The sequence below is a fragment of the Mesocricetus auratus genome, unplaced genomic scaffold, assembly GCF_017639785.1.
Source record: "Mesocricetus auratus isolate SY011 unplaced genomic scaffold, BCM_Maur_2.0 Super-Scaffold_100025, whole genome shotgun sequence".
Lineage (NCBI taxonomy): Eukaryota > Metazoa > Chordata > Mammalia > Rodentia > Cricetidae > Mesocricetus > Mesocricetus auratus.
The window spans coordinates 14,449,580-14,464,066 of record NW_024429206.1 but is presented as its reverse complement, the minus strand read 5'-3'; the positions used below and the strand labels follow the sequence as shown (position 1 = coordinate 14,464,066).

Genomic DNA, 14,487 nt, shown 5'->3' with positions numbered 1-14,487 from the left:
GGCAAACAGCGATTCACTTTGGGTATCTGTGCATTTGTTGGCTTATTCCAAAGGTGGAATCCCATGCAAGATTTTTTTATGCCTGTTTTTCTTTATTTGTGATGTTTTCAAGACTCATCCATGGAGCCCAGGCTGGTTTCAAACTCACTGGATAGCAGAGGAGGACCCTGATCCGATCCTTCTACCCTACCTCCTGAGTCCCAGGGCTGCAAAGCATGTTCCATCATGCCTGGCTTCATAACCTGTTTATTGTGTATGGGGCTTCACTACAGTCTTGCAAACATGTACTGACTGTGTATTTTGCCTGAGTGTAAGTGTGTGTACCACGTGCAAGCCTGGTGCATACAGAGCCAGAAGAGGGTGTTGGATGTCCTAGGACTGGAGTCACAGACAGGTGTGAGCTGCCGTGTCCGTCCTGGGGACTGAACCCGGGTCCTCAGGAGGAGCAGCCTGTGCTCATAACTGCTGAGCCATGTCTCCATTCCCCGGGTTAGTGGTTTTAAGTTAAAGGCAAGTAACAAGTAACCACCCGGAAATATCTGGAGCGCTTGTTTAGATTTCCCCTCGGTTTCAGGATGTGGCCAGCCCTGGAGAGTCCAGTGACTCTAAGACGCCCCTGCTGTCCTCACCCCCACTACCCCCACTTGTCTTCTTTCTCATCCATGCCGTCGACTCTTGCCTTTTCCTCGATGCCTCGGGGAGACTTCCACCCCAGCAACTTCCTCAAAGTTCCCTCACAAAGCTCCTGTGACCTCAAGTCTACAAGCCTACAGACTCTGTCCAGGGTTATCCTTTCCATGGCTTGAAAACCACCTCTCAACTTGTTCCATGACGGCTTCCTTCTCTTTCCTTCCTGGGTGTGTCTTCTTGACTTGTACACCAAGTCACCTTCCATTTTTGTTTGTTTTTCTTTTCTTCTGCTGATGGCTCATGTCCCAAGACTCTACAAGTGGCTGTCACCTGTTCTGGTGGCTATCTGCCATAGGCTTGCAGTTGTGTCAAGCATAACATACTGATGGCTTCCAAATGGGCATTTCTAGTTCCCTCCTCTATGTTGGAAATCCAAGTCCGGTGCACTGCTAACCGCCTCCAGCTGTGTTTTACGTGCTCCATCACCTCGGGGCAGGATGGAATTAGTTACTTTCCTCACGCCCCAAAGGCTGTCTTTGCTCTGTGCTCTTACGCATCACTGCCAGGTATCCATTTGTCTATGCCAGAAACCTACAAGTTGCCCTCAGTTCCCTCCTAGTCCTCCAACCCCGCAGCCAGCCATCTTCTCTGGGTTTTACCTCTCCTTCTTTTTCCAGGCCACATCCCTTTGCATCCACCCGTGGCATCACCCTGGCTCTTCTATGAATATGTGCTGTTTAAGGTCCAGTCAAGACAGTCTTGGGGTCATTAAAGGGCACAGAATATAGGTCAAAGGTGGAAGCCTTGGAGACACGTCCATGAAGAAAAGAGCCAAGCATGCAGGTGCTTAGCCTAGAACCCTGAGGAGGCACAGTCAGAAGGACAGAGTGTGTCATTACGGAAGGAGGAGAGAGAGGTTTGGGAAGGCAGCTGTGTTTATCACCGCTCTGCCAGATTGGATTTTTGTTTGTTTCATTTTTTTTGGAGACAGGGTCTCATGTATAGCTAGCTCTTCCTAGCCTGGAGCTCACTGTGTAGACCAGGCTGGTCTCAACCCACAGACATCTGCCTGCCTCTGCCTCCTGAGTGCTGGAATTAAAGGTGTGTGTAACCATGTCTAGTTCAGACTGCATTTTATTGTATGTACAATGCTGTGTGTGAGTGGGGGCACCTCACGTAGAACTCGGAAGATAACTCTAGGTCCGCACTTTCCACCTTGGTTTAGGGAGGGTCTCTTTACTGCTCACAGGTGCATACAACCAGGCTAACTGATGTACCAGCTTCAGGGATCCTCCAGCCCTCAGCAGGAGAGCTAGGATTATGGGCACCTTGTCCTCGTGTCTGGACAGCAATCACTTACCCATTGAGCCATCTCTGCAGTCCCAAGCTGGGGTCTTAAGAAAGTAGAAATTAGCCAGGCGTTGGTGGTGCACACCTTTAATCCCAGCACTCGGGAAGCAGAGGCAGCAGGATCTCTGTGAGTTTGAGACCAGCCTGGTCTACAGAGTGAGTTCCAGGACAGCCTCCAAAGCCACAGAGAAACCCTGTCTCGAACCACCCCCCCAAAAAAAGAAAGTAGAAATGGGGTTGGGCTACAGCTCATTTGATAGTCTGTTTTGTATCACAAAGAACCTGAATCCAGTTTCCACAGAAAGAAGTTGAAATGATTGGCATTGTGGCATAATAATGGTTGGAATTCTGGCATACCATGGAGGGGGTCATGAAAAGTGAGAGCTGACAAGAACTAGTGAGACTGATAACATTCGGTCACTGGGGGCCAAATTATTTCTCTCTTGTTAAGTTTGCTGGACATAGTGAATCCTATGATCCCATTTCTAGGGAGGTGGAGGCAGGAGGATCACCAATATGGGCTACATAGTGAGACCCCTTCTCATAAAAACAATTATCTTCAGAGCAGTGGTGGTGCATGCCTTTAATCCCAGCACTAGGGAGGCAGAAGCAGGCAGATTTCTATGAGTTCGAGGCCACCCTGGTCTACAAGAGCTAGTTCCAGGACAGCTAGGGCTGTTGCACATCGAAACCCTGTCTTGAAAAACCAACAAAACAAAACAATTATCTACACAAGGCTGGGCCTGTTGACTCAGTGTCATGGAGAGAGGACTCTTGCCCCCTACCCCTCCCTGAGGATTTATGTAAGTTCAACAATTGATCTCTTTCCTCAGTGGGGTAGCTGCTGGTAAGGAGCTCATGCTGTTGTAAATAATTTACCCTATTCCTATAAGAAACCCCATGAAAGTTGTTGGGTCATTCAAACAAGACATGCAAATAGAAGGGGACACTAGCTGGGGAGAGGAAGGGAGACAAAAGGGAAGCATGTGTGTGTGTGTGTGTGTACACGTGTGCATGTGTGTGAATATGATCAAAATACATTATACACATACATGAAAATGTCATAATGAAACCCATTATTGTGTAAAATTACTATATGCTAATAAAAACAATCTCATTTCTTGGGAGGATGAGGCGGGAGGATTATTCTAGGTTCAAAGCCTGGGCCACACAGGGAGTTTCAGCTTAGCTGGGGCTACAAAGTGAGACCCTTACCTGAAAAACAAAGTAAGCAGATGGAGGCCGAGCGCGGTGCCATCGGCAGCTCTTCCAATCCGTCCCTTACAGACTGAGAGGAAGCTGCAGGCCGAGACCCCTGTTCTCACCTGGGCTCAGGGTCTTGCACCAGGCTCACACCTTCAAGCTGAATTAGTTCGCTGTCATGCAATGGCATCTAACTCCTCCTCAGTGGCATCTCTGCCTTTCTTCCCTGTCCTAATGTCGTCTGTTTCTGTTTGTCATACTGTATTCACTCTTTGAGACAGGGTCTCGTACCCAGGCTGGCCTCCCGCTTGGTGTGTAGTAAGGGTGACCTTGACCGTCTAAGCCTCCTGTCTTCGCCTCCTGAGAGCTGTGTGCACCACCGCCACCTGTTCCGTGGTGCCGAGAACGGCCCCGGGGCTCTGTGCAGGCTAAACAGGTTCCCCACCAGCTGAGCCTCAGCCCGTTTGTTACAGTTTATAGGGGTTTTGTTTTGTTTTGTTTTGTTTTTTGTGGGGGTAGGTCTCACGCTGCCCAGGCTGGTTTGGCACTTGACGTGTAGTCAAAGGTGACCTTGACCTTCTGATCTTCCTGTCTCCACCTCCAAAGTTCCGGGAGTATAAATGTGTGCCATCACACCTGCCTTCCTTCAGTTTTGTTGTCTGCTTGGCTTCTTGGATGGATCCACAGAGCCTCAGAAAAGGTAGGCAAGCCCTACACTGTGGTACTATGTCTAGTCCTTAGGGCTCATGCGATTGCACTAAACCAACTCAAGTAGCCAGAAAATTTCTCCATCTTCAAGTAACCTGATTGCTAATGCCATGTAATGTGGACAGGCATAGTGGGCCCAGGCCTGCCTGCTGCTGGCTTTCCTATGAAGTTAGATTAAGTTGGGGTTTGGAAAGTTAGGCAAATAGCAAGGGTTAACCATTCTGTGGAGAAGCATGCCAGATATGTATGTAATCCCAGGACCTGGGAGGCAGGAGGATCCCTGTGGTTTTGAGGCTAGCCTTGACTACATGGTCTATTCCAAGACAGGCATAGCCAAGAGTGAACATCTCCCAAAACCAAACCAAAAGACTCACGGGTGAGAAAAAAGGACAAGAAGCTGGAAGCAAAGGGGGGGGGGCTGAGAGCAGCAGGAGCCCCTGGCTGGGCGCCCTCTGTTGTACACTGGGGGACTATGAGCTGCCCACACCTGGCCTCATTCTGAGCTCTGGACCCCAGAGCCATGGCTTATGTGTAGCAAAAAGATGCCCAATGGCGCCGGGCGTTGGTGGCGCACGCCTTTAATCCCAGCACTCGGGAGGCAGAGGCAGGAGGATCTCTGTGAGTTCGAGACCAGCCTGGACTACCAAGTGAGTTCCAGGACAGCCTCCAAAAGCCACAGAGAAACCCTGTCTCAAAAAACCAAAAAAACAAAAAAAAACAAAAAACAAAAAAGATGCCCAATGGCATCGCAGTGAACTCTTGCTAGCAGAGCTCTCAACTTCCTCTCGCAGACTTCTCTTTCCTCATTACAAGCCCGGAAGCTTTCCTTGGTTCATCCCTTGGATTCATCTCCGCACTGATTAGGACGCTGCCTCCTCCTCCTCCTCCCCCGTTTACGCTGCTCTGCTCTGTTTATCCTCTCACTGAGCACCTACACAACTTCTCGTTAGCTCCCCGCCTCCATCTCAGATCCCGACTCCTCTCTCCGCTCAGCAGCCCATTTTCTCTCTTCAGAAGCATACCAGGTCCTCTGTGTCTCTATCTAAAGCTATCTGGTGGTGTCTCTTCGCACTTAGAAGAAAACCCATGCTCTTTACCGTGGCCTCAAGGTCTGTGGTGCCCGGTCACCGAGCTTTCTCTCCCCTCTTCTCCAAGCTTCGGCAGCTGCATCCTCTACCTGGAACATTGTGCCCAGATTGCTCCACAGCTGCTCTTCTCCAGGTCTCAGTCTTAATCCACCAGTCAGTCAATCAATTGATAAGTCAGCTTTTTCTTTTTTTTTAAGACGATCTCACCCCGCAGCCCGGGCGGACCTGAAACACACTACACACTCCAGGTTGGGCTCAGACTTTCTGTGAGCCATCACGCCTGGCTTCAGGTCTCAGTTTAAATGTCTGATCCCTTGACTTACGGTATTTGCACATCACCCTCTAGCCAATCATGAGGTAGTTATCCATAGTTTTTTTTTTTTTTATGAGACAGGGTTTCTCTGTATTGTTTTGAAGGCTGTCGGTCCAGCCCGGCCTCGAACTCACAGAGATCCGCCTGCCTCTGCCTCCCGAGTGCTGGGATTAAAGGCGTGCGCCACCACCGCCCGGCTATCCATAGTTTTATTATTGCTGGGTGTTTTCTTATTTATGCATCCTGCCCCCCTGCCCCAGATGGGTTCTCTGTGTAGTTCTGCTGTCCTGGAACTTGATCTGTAGACCAGCCTAGCTTTGAACTCACAGAGATCTGCCTGCTTCTGCCTCATGAGTGCACCACCACTGCTTGGCTTTGCCTCTTGTCCCCTAGAAGGCTTAAGGATAGGGGCTTTGTTGGGCTTGTTTGTCACATTCCTGAGGACCTAGAAGAGGATATAGTTGACACTCAGAATAAGAATAAATTGGGGCCTGGTGGTGGTGGTGCACGCCTTTAATCCCAGCGCTCGGGAGGCAGAGGCAGGCGGATCTCTGTGAGTTCAAAGCCAGGCTGGTCTACAGAGCGAGTTCCAGGACAGCCCGGGCTACACAGAGAAACCCTGTCTCAGAAAACCATAAAAATAACTGAAATAGACTGGGAGGTCTCTCAGCTCTGTCATGGCACCCCTTAGGTGGCAGGCGGTGTTAAGATGAAGCTAAGCATTGCCTTCCCAGCCACCGGCTGTCAGAAACTCACCGAAGCAAACGAGGACGCAAACTTCGTACTTCCTATGAGAAGTGCGTGGCCACAGAGGTAGCTGCTGAGCCTCTGGTGAAGAGTGGAGGGTCACGTGGTCCAAATCAGTGGCGGGAACCACAGACAAGGTTTTCCCATGCAGCAGGTGTCTTAACCCACGGCAGAGTGAGTGCGCCTGCTGTTGAGTGACGGGCCTCCTCTTCCTCCTCCTCCTCCTCCTTTCTTTCTTTCTTTCTTTCTTTCTTTCTTTCTTTCTTTCTTTCTTTCTTCCTTCCTTCCTTCCTTCCTTTCTTTTTTTCTGAGACAGGGTTCTTCTGTGTAGTCCTGGCTGTCCTAGAACTTGCTCTGCACACCGTGCTAGCCTTGAACTCAAAGCCTTGAACTGCCTGCCTCTGCTGGGATGGCAGGTGCAGTCACTGCCGCCTGGGGTGTGAGGAGCTTTCTTGTTACAGACTGAAGAGAACGGGAGGGCAGAAGCACAGGTCTGTTCATGATGCATTGTGGGTGTCAATCTGAGTGTTCTCACCTTGGCTCTTGGAGGGAGGGAGGGAGGGAGGGAGGGAGAGAGAGGGGGGGAAGAGAAATATTCCTTGACGGACAGACCCTGCTGTGCCTCAGCAGCTGGGACTCAAGAGTCAGCAGACTCCAAAAGCTTTTCCATCTCTCTAAAGGAGACCACGCCCTCCAACCCGCTGTCAGAAGCCCTCACAGACAGGGAGAGGCCAAAGACCAATGTACCCAACACCTGTAACATAAATGCCGACATACTGCTCTGAAAAAACAACACTATGAAAAATGAGGAGGCTGCAGAAGATGCTAAACTTTTGACCAAGAGAATGAAGGAAGCCAAAGGAAGACGCCAGGAGGCTGTGCTTGACGAGCACTTTTTTTTTTAGATTTATTTATTTATTACATATACACCAGATTGAATTGTAGATGGTTGTGAGCCACCATGTGGTTGCTGGGAATTGAACTCAGGACCTCTGGAAGAGCAGCCAGTGCTCTTAACCTCTGAGCCATCTCTCCATCCCCTGACGAGCACTTTGGCTTTAAGTCGGAGTCCAGTCAAAAATAGAGCTGGGCATGGAGGTGAACACCTTTAGTCCCAGCACTGGAGAGGCAGAGGCCAGCCTGGTCCATGTAATGAGTTCCAGGACAGCCAGGGTTACATAGACTCTGTCTGAAACAAAAACAAACAAACCCAAACCAACAAACATAAACAAAACAAAAAGCCAAGCCTCCAATAGGATAACAAGCAAGCGATCAGACCCTGAACCTTCAAAGACAAACAAAAAAGAGTAAGTGGAAGCTAGAGAGAGCTTAGCATTCGCTGCTCTCACAGAGGACCAGTTCCATGCCCAGGACCCACACCGGGTAGCTCACAACCACCAGCAAGTCCAGCTCCAGGAGAACAGACGCCCTCTTCTGGCCTCCATGGACACTGGCAGCATACATGCACATCCAAAATAAATCCTAACAAAAATTAAATGATTCCAATACTATTTTTGAAACACTGGGTACTGGATGTAGAGCTTTGGGCAGGTGATGGGAGTGTCCACCTGCCTAACAACTTACTTCTTCTCTGATATAGTCTCTCTCTGCGACCCTTCCTGTGCTGCAGCTCACTGTGTAGACAAATGCTGGTTCCAAATTTACGTCACTCCTCCCTCTTCTGCCTCCTGAATGCTGGGATTACAAGCATGAGCCACCATGCCTGACTGAATAACTTTTAATTTAAATTTATGTGTATGAGTGTTTTACCTGCATGTATGCCGATATACCATGTGTGTGCCTGGTGACCCCAGGGGCTAGAAGAGGGCTTTGGGGCCCCTGAAACTAGAGTTACAGATGGCTGTGAGATGGCTGTGAGTGGCCATGTGAGTGCTGGGAAGCAAATCCATGGCCTCTGGAAGAGCAGTCAGTGCTCTTAACCACTGAGCCAGCTCTCCAAACCATGAATAACTCCTTAATTTTTAAAAAATAGTTAAAGAAGCCGGGTGTTGGTGGCACACGCCTTTAATCCCAGCACTCGGGAGGCAGAGGCAGGCGGATCTCTGTGAGTTTGAGGCCAGCTTAGTCTACAGAACGAGTTCCAGGATAGCCTCCAAAACAATACAGAGAAACCCTGCCTCGAAAAACCAAAAAAAAAAAAAAAAGGATAGTTTGATTCTAAAGATGATAAAAGAACGTCTCACCTACTTTGCAAGTGTGATTTGAAATTCAGTAGTAAATGTTTCTTCAAGGCTCAGAAGCAGCTTATTTTTCAGACAGTGATTTTCTGTATGGCCCGAACCCTCTCTTCCCAGTCTGCTGAGGGCTAAGATTGCAGGTGTACGCCCCCTCTTACTCCCATTACCCGGGAAGCGGAAGACACCACCACCAAGTCGCTCCTGAGAGCCCTGGTTCTGGTCCCAGATGTCATGAGGACACGGGTCAGAATGCACGGGCAAGAGCAAGCGTCATAGCAGGGAGCGTCGTGCTCACACCTGCACAGTGTTCTTCAGAGCCATCCCCAAGCACCGGTGACTCCATGCCTCCGCAAGGCCTCACAGAAATTCCCTGCAGGGCACTGACCCTCAGCCTCCACGAAGTCACTTCTTCCTCAGTGGTTGTACTTTTCAACTCTGAGCTTCAGAATTTCCTCTCATTAAGTCAACAGGCTCTTTCCAAGAAGAAACAGATGCCCAAGATGCATGTGCCTTCCTGTGTGGTATGTGTATGTATCTGTGTGTGTGCGTACGCGGGTATGGTCGTGACTCAAGCCTCTGCCTGCCTTGAGGGTAACCTCAGCATTTCCTTCCAGCCCTGCTTTCCCCGAGCCGTGGCTGGCAGCATTTTGAAAGTGTTTTCTGGAGAAAAGCTGAGCAATGGTTTTGCCATGGGCGGGCCTTTGATCTCCCTCACGCCGGCCCTCTATATATTGCCTGGTGGCCATGGCGAACACATCCAGCAAGCTCCAGAGGTCACAAGCAAAGCAGGTCACTCTCTCACCATCGCTATGATCTTCCACACAGGTACCCTTGGCTCTGTAGCTCACATGGCTTCAGCTCCATGGCTCTTATCATACTAGGGGAACGAGATAGGAGCAGCGACACCAGGCAGAGCTGACCCATGCAGGGGCATCTGGCCCATGAGCCTGACGGTGTCCTTCTCTTTCTCCAGGACCAACGAAGCCCACCCTGGTGCTGCTCTGCTGTGTAGGAACCTGGCTGGCCATCTGCTGCCCGTCCTTTGGCGCGCCAACAGCAAGTATGATAAAGACTATAGTTGAACTCCTGAAACTCGAGTCTAAGGAACTTTATGAAGACTACGTAAGTGCCTTTGAGATTTCTTTTCCAATCCGCTTCTTTAAAATGCCTTATTTTGCTCTCCAGAACAGCTATTCTTTCCAGATGTGAAACCAGCTATGGAGGCCAGAGAGGAATGGAAAAGAATCAGGCTGGCTGGGGAGGGGTATTTATGAGGGGGTAAATGCACTAACAGAGGAGGCAGAGGCAGACTAGTCCAGGGACCCACACACCAGCAACTTCCCAAAGACTACAGGATGTGTGCTCACAGTCTTCTTTATCTGAAATCTGCCTGGCTCCCCATCCCAGGAAATGAGCATTGGCGCTGGAAGTGCATCTGTAGAGATGGGCCAGTTAGATTCAGGAATCCCCTGAGAAGCAGCAAAAGATGTCCTAGGGGAAGCAGGTAAAGAAAATCCTCCCTTGGTGCCTCTGGCTAGTTCAGAACAGTTAACTAACCAGACAACTATCTGTGCATGCTTGGAGATAACTGGAAGGCCCTCTGCCTTGGCAACCCTGGCAGGTGTAAGTAGCACAAGACCTAGTATGTGTGAATACTTCACTTCCTCCAGACCTCTCGGATAACTTAATTAAACACTAAACTGGAAATGACAGTGAATTAGTATCGACCTTGTCTGCCCTGGCACTGAAGCTTTATCCTTGGCTTTAACAGACTCAGAGGTAGAAGTGCTGAGCCAACTGTCAGTTTTGAGGAAGAGGAGAGGATAAGGAAGGACTAGAGTCCTTTGTTTATTTGAGAAACTCCCCCTAGCATCTCAAAGGTCTTTGCAGGCATGCATAAACCATCCTCTACCAGCAAGTAGCACCGTGGCATTCATACAGAGGCACGAAGAGGAGGGAACTCAGATAAACCCCCTTTCTCCACTCAACCCTGAGCATTTGAGAGCAAGTTGCACAGGGCTGGGGTGACTTCAGCCAGGTGGGTACAGGAGTAGGAGGGAAGAGTGGTTATGAGCACCCTTAGGAAACATCAATATGGCCAACCTGGGCCGGTATGCATGTCTGTCTGACTGCTCATAAACCAGTGACTCCTGCAGACACCGGGTTAGTGATAGCCCGAGTCTCACAGGGTTGCTGTGCCAATTAGGTAAGTCTGTCATGCTAGATACAGAGGAAGCACTGGATATGAGCCGTCCAGATCTCTGGGGCTTCTTACAAACCTGGTCCTCATGGTGTTTCAAACCTTCTTTCTACAGCTCAAAAAGGATGCGGTTGGGGTGCCAACAGACGAGTCCCTCCAGCTGCCGTGTTTCACCCTGGGCTTCGAAGCATCAACCAATATCTCAATTATCCAAGCATATCTGGAGACGGCCAAAAGGCTGAGCGATAACAGAGCAGACACCGCTAATGTCACAAAACGGCTGGACGACATCAGGTGTTCCAACCCACCAAAACCAAGCATTTATGAGCCTGAAGATTTCTATGCACGCAAAATCTTTACACTGACTGTTTTGAAACGGTTCTCAGACTGCATGGCAGAACTAAAGGTTAAGGACAGGATATGTTGATTGATGAGAAGAGCTCTAGGGAAGGAAGAACTCTAGTGTCCTCAGCAGTACCTGTCCTTGGAGGGCTGGGCTTGCACTGTAGGGATTAACTCAAAGAGACCCTGCCATCGTGACAAGCCTTGTTATTTATGATGTCTTTATTCTGTCCACCCTTGTGGGGGCTGGAAGTGGCAGCTATATTTATTTATTAGTATTTATGTACTGAGTTGTTAACACTCCTTGGAGGAACCCTCAGAGTCTATTTAATAAATTATATTGACATGGTTTCATAGTCTGGCTTGCAGTCTGTGATGGCGCTGAAACCAGAGGGTGGGAATCCAGACTGGATGGCATTGCTGCGTGGGAATGTTCTGGAAGTAGCTAGTGCTCTGTCACTGCCATTTCCCTCCACTAGACAGCATCAGGTGTCGGGTGAACATGCTCTTTACTGTGGGTCGTAAGCATGACCAATGCCCTTTTGGTGTGTAGGCTGGGAAACTGAGGCAAGAAGTCATTTAGTCAGTTACTCAGGGCTACACAGCTACTTAGTATAATCAGATTCCAGCTTGTACCTCCTTATTCTAACCGACCTTAGTCCTTCCCTGGGCAGAGACTGGGTCTCAGGGCTGCTCATTGTCATGCCTGGTCCAGGGTGGCAACTCAGTGTCCACTGCACAATTCCCACTTCGATCCCAGGGTCTCTGCCTGGTAGACCATGTCAATAGGGACCTCTTCACAGAACACGTAAAGGCTTGCTGTTTGTGTGAAAGCATCTGGATGGAGGGGGTCTCAACGTGTCTGGGAAACTTCACCAGCAACAGCACCAAGCCTCATGCTGGACACACAAAGCCTTGACCCACCTGCTCAGCTGCACAGTCTAAGCACAGGGCTAGCAGCTTAGTTTTGTTTGTTGCGATGCCCGTGATTGACCCTAGGGCCTTGAGCATAGCACTTGAGCGTAATATCTCAGCCCTGCAGTCCTGGTCCTGAAACGACCTGAGCATTCATTTTCGTATGTGCTCATGCCAAGAAGCCCTGACCTCTACTTTCACTGTGTCTTTAGGAAAACAGATGCAAGGGGAGAGAGATGTGACACACACAGAAGGGGGGTGCGGTCAGGGCTCTGAGCTGTTAGCTAGGACTTAGGACTCCCCATTCTTTGTTTCTTGGTGGTTGCTTGAGACAGGGTTTCTCTGTTTAGCCCTGGTTGTCCTGGAACTCGCTCTGTAGACCAGGCTGGTCTTGAACTCACAGAGATCCGCCTGTCTCTGTCTCCCGAGTGCTGGGATTAAAGGTGTGTGCCACTGCCGCCCGGCTAGACTTCCCATTCTTGCTCTGGTGGGTATCTCTACACTGATCTCATGCCGGGCTACTCGTGGTCAAGCGCATTCAGGTTGGCATGGTTATGGGCTCACAGCAGACTTTGGAATCCCAGCACTCTTGTCTTCAATGGCAGGGTTTGGCTGTCCTTGCCTTTCGTGGCAGTCCCATCACTCCTTCAGATTGTCTTAGGTCACCTTAGTTATTAGAGAAGCTACCCCAAACTGGGAGGTAAGGACAAAACATAACTCTATGTCCTTTCAAAGAAAAATACGCAGACATGAGACCGCCATGAAAGAAATGATTGAGGCAGGCACATGTTCCTTAGACAATTCTAATTAAAAATATAAACAGTAACCGGGCAGTGGTGGAGCATACTATCAATCCCAGCACTCGGGAGGCAGAGGCAGGTGAATCTCTGAGTTCGAGGCCAGCCTGGTCTACAGAGTGAGTTCCAGGACAGCCAGGGCTACACAGAGAAACCTTGTCTTGAAACACACACACACACACACACACACACACACACACACACAGAAAGAGAGAGAGAGAGAGAAAGAGAGACAGAGAAAGAGAGACAGAGACAGACAGACAGACTGAACAGGAATGAGGATTAGAGAAAATCATCAAAATGCTGCAGTTATTCCCCAGGAAATATGAAAATTAGAGGAAACTAGCATGGCTTAGCATATCTTCTCTGTAATGAGCAAACCAGGTGATGGTTTTCAAAATGTCCACAAATTCTTGTTCCACACCTCCTCCTGGTGACAGGTGGATGGGGATTCCCTTTTCTTTTAGGAACTAACTTGAGAGATCATGCCATTCTTACATGTTTTCTTATTTACAAAATGTTTTCTTCAACCAACTGAAATCTCCTTAAGTCCTTGTTGGGTGTAAGAATGCAAATTTTACTTTGTGGGCTGGTGAGTGTAGCTCTGGCTGGCCTGGAACTCACATTTAGAGCCAACTGTCCTTGATGAACTCACAGAGAGCCTCCTGCCCCTGCCTCCTGAGGACTGGGATTGAGGCTACGTGCAACCATGCCTGTCTGGCGGTGTGTCTTGAGACAAGATCCTACTCTCATATGTGGCCCTGGCTGGCCTCCCCTTGCCACAGCTTCCTGAGCGCTGGGTGACAGATGTGTGCTACGTGCTTAGCTCCTTGTTTATTTTTGTTTATATTTTTATTTTATTTCATATTTTGGTTTTTTGAGACTCAGTTTCTCTGTATAGTCTTGGCTGTCCTGGAACTTGCTCTGTAGACCAGGCTGACCTTGAACTCAGATTAAAGATGTGCGCCACCACCTCCCACCTCCTTGGTTTGCCTTGTTTGTTTTTGTGCTGGGGTTGAACTGGAGTCTTTCACCTGCTGCAATCATGGTAAGTCACTGAACTCCACATGCAGCCTCTGAAACATTGTTAGTTTTTTAAATTCTGTTCCTCGGTTTTCGGTCTTACTGGCCACAGTCCAAGTGGCTTGATGGCCGCACTCTCCTACACTGAGCAACACAGATGCAGAACATTCCTGTCAGCATAGCTAACCCGATGGACAGCACTGCTCTTGGAGGACTGCATTTGATTGACAGTCTACTACCGATAGAGTCCCGGAGACAAGAACCAAAGAGATTTCTACGGGGTGGAGGAGCTGGTTGCAGAGGTCAGGGTAAAGTGGCCGTTGAGCCACTCCTTCCCAGCTTGAGCCCCCTTCGCTGGGCTGTGTGTTCTAGCTTTGGAGCAACCATGCGCTGCCGACTCTCGCACGAGGACGGCCCTGCTCTGCTTGAGGGCTGTTTAGATAATCTGAGATGTGTGTTTGGTGGCAAGTAGAACACACTACCTGGAAGTGTGAATCCTTCTCAGTACTCATGACCAAAGGGCCAGACTTTGAATAAGGAGGCCATGACGCAGGGCAGCCGAGATAGTGGGAAATTAACCCTCACAGGAAGAGATGGGAACCGTAGGGTGGCCATTGCCTAGGAACAGGAAGGCTAAGGTCTCAGTAGCTACACAGTGCCCCAGATTTAGGTGGTGACAAACAATGAGCTCACAGAGATTCTGAGGGTCACTGTCTATCCCTACCTAGTGTCTACACCTTCCTGCTCCACTGGAATCAGTCAGCAGAGGGACTGAGCTAGGGTCCTGTCTCCCGTCACTGAGAGCCCACAGTTCTAGAGATGACTCAGCCCCAAGCTGGGGGACTCCACAGCAGTTTCTGATTCAAACTGCATTGTTGGGCTGGGGAGATGGCTCGGGGGTAAAGTGCTCACTGTGTAAAGCACCAGAACCTGAGTTCAGATCCCCAGAACCCAGGTAAAGCCAAAGTGGTAG

General features: G+C 49.5%; 1 protein-coding gene across 1 annotated transcript; it reads left to right on the top strand.

Annotated features, from left to right (window-relative positions):
* The first annotated feature begins 2,700 nt into the window (after positions 1-2,700).
* Positions 2,701-11,123, top strand: Il31 (interleukin 31). The gene is made up of 4 exons (XM_040731650.1): positions 2,701-2,783; positions 3,790-3,883; positions 9,211-9,359; positions 10,553-11,123. Exons 2-4 carry the CDS (start codon positions 3,859-3,861, stop codon positions 10,862-10,864), a joined length of 486 nt encoding a protein of 161 aa, XP_040587584.1. The 5' UTR covers positions 2,701-2,783; positions 3,790-3,858; the 3' UTR covers positions 10,865-11,123.
* Positions 11,124-14,487: the final 3,364 nt, after the last annotated feature.

Bases quoted from the DNA above. Each gene is read 5' to 3' on its own strand.
- Il31 (XM_040731650.1), top strand. From the start codon at position 3,859: ATGGATCCACAGAGCCTCAGAAAAG. The intron at 3,884-9,210 runs GTAGGCAAGCCC...CTCTTTCTCCAG, and splicing joins TCCACAGAGCCTCAGAAAAG to GACCAACGAAGCCCACCCTG. The intron at 9,360-10,552 runs GTAAGTGCCTTT...TTCTTTCTACAG, and splicing joins AGGAACTTTATGAAGACTAC to CTCAAAAAGGATGCGGTTGG.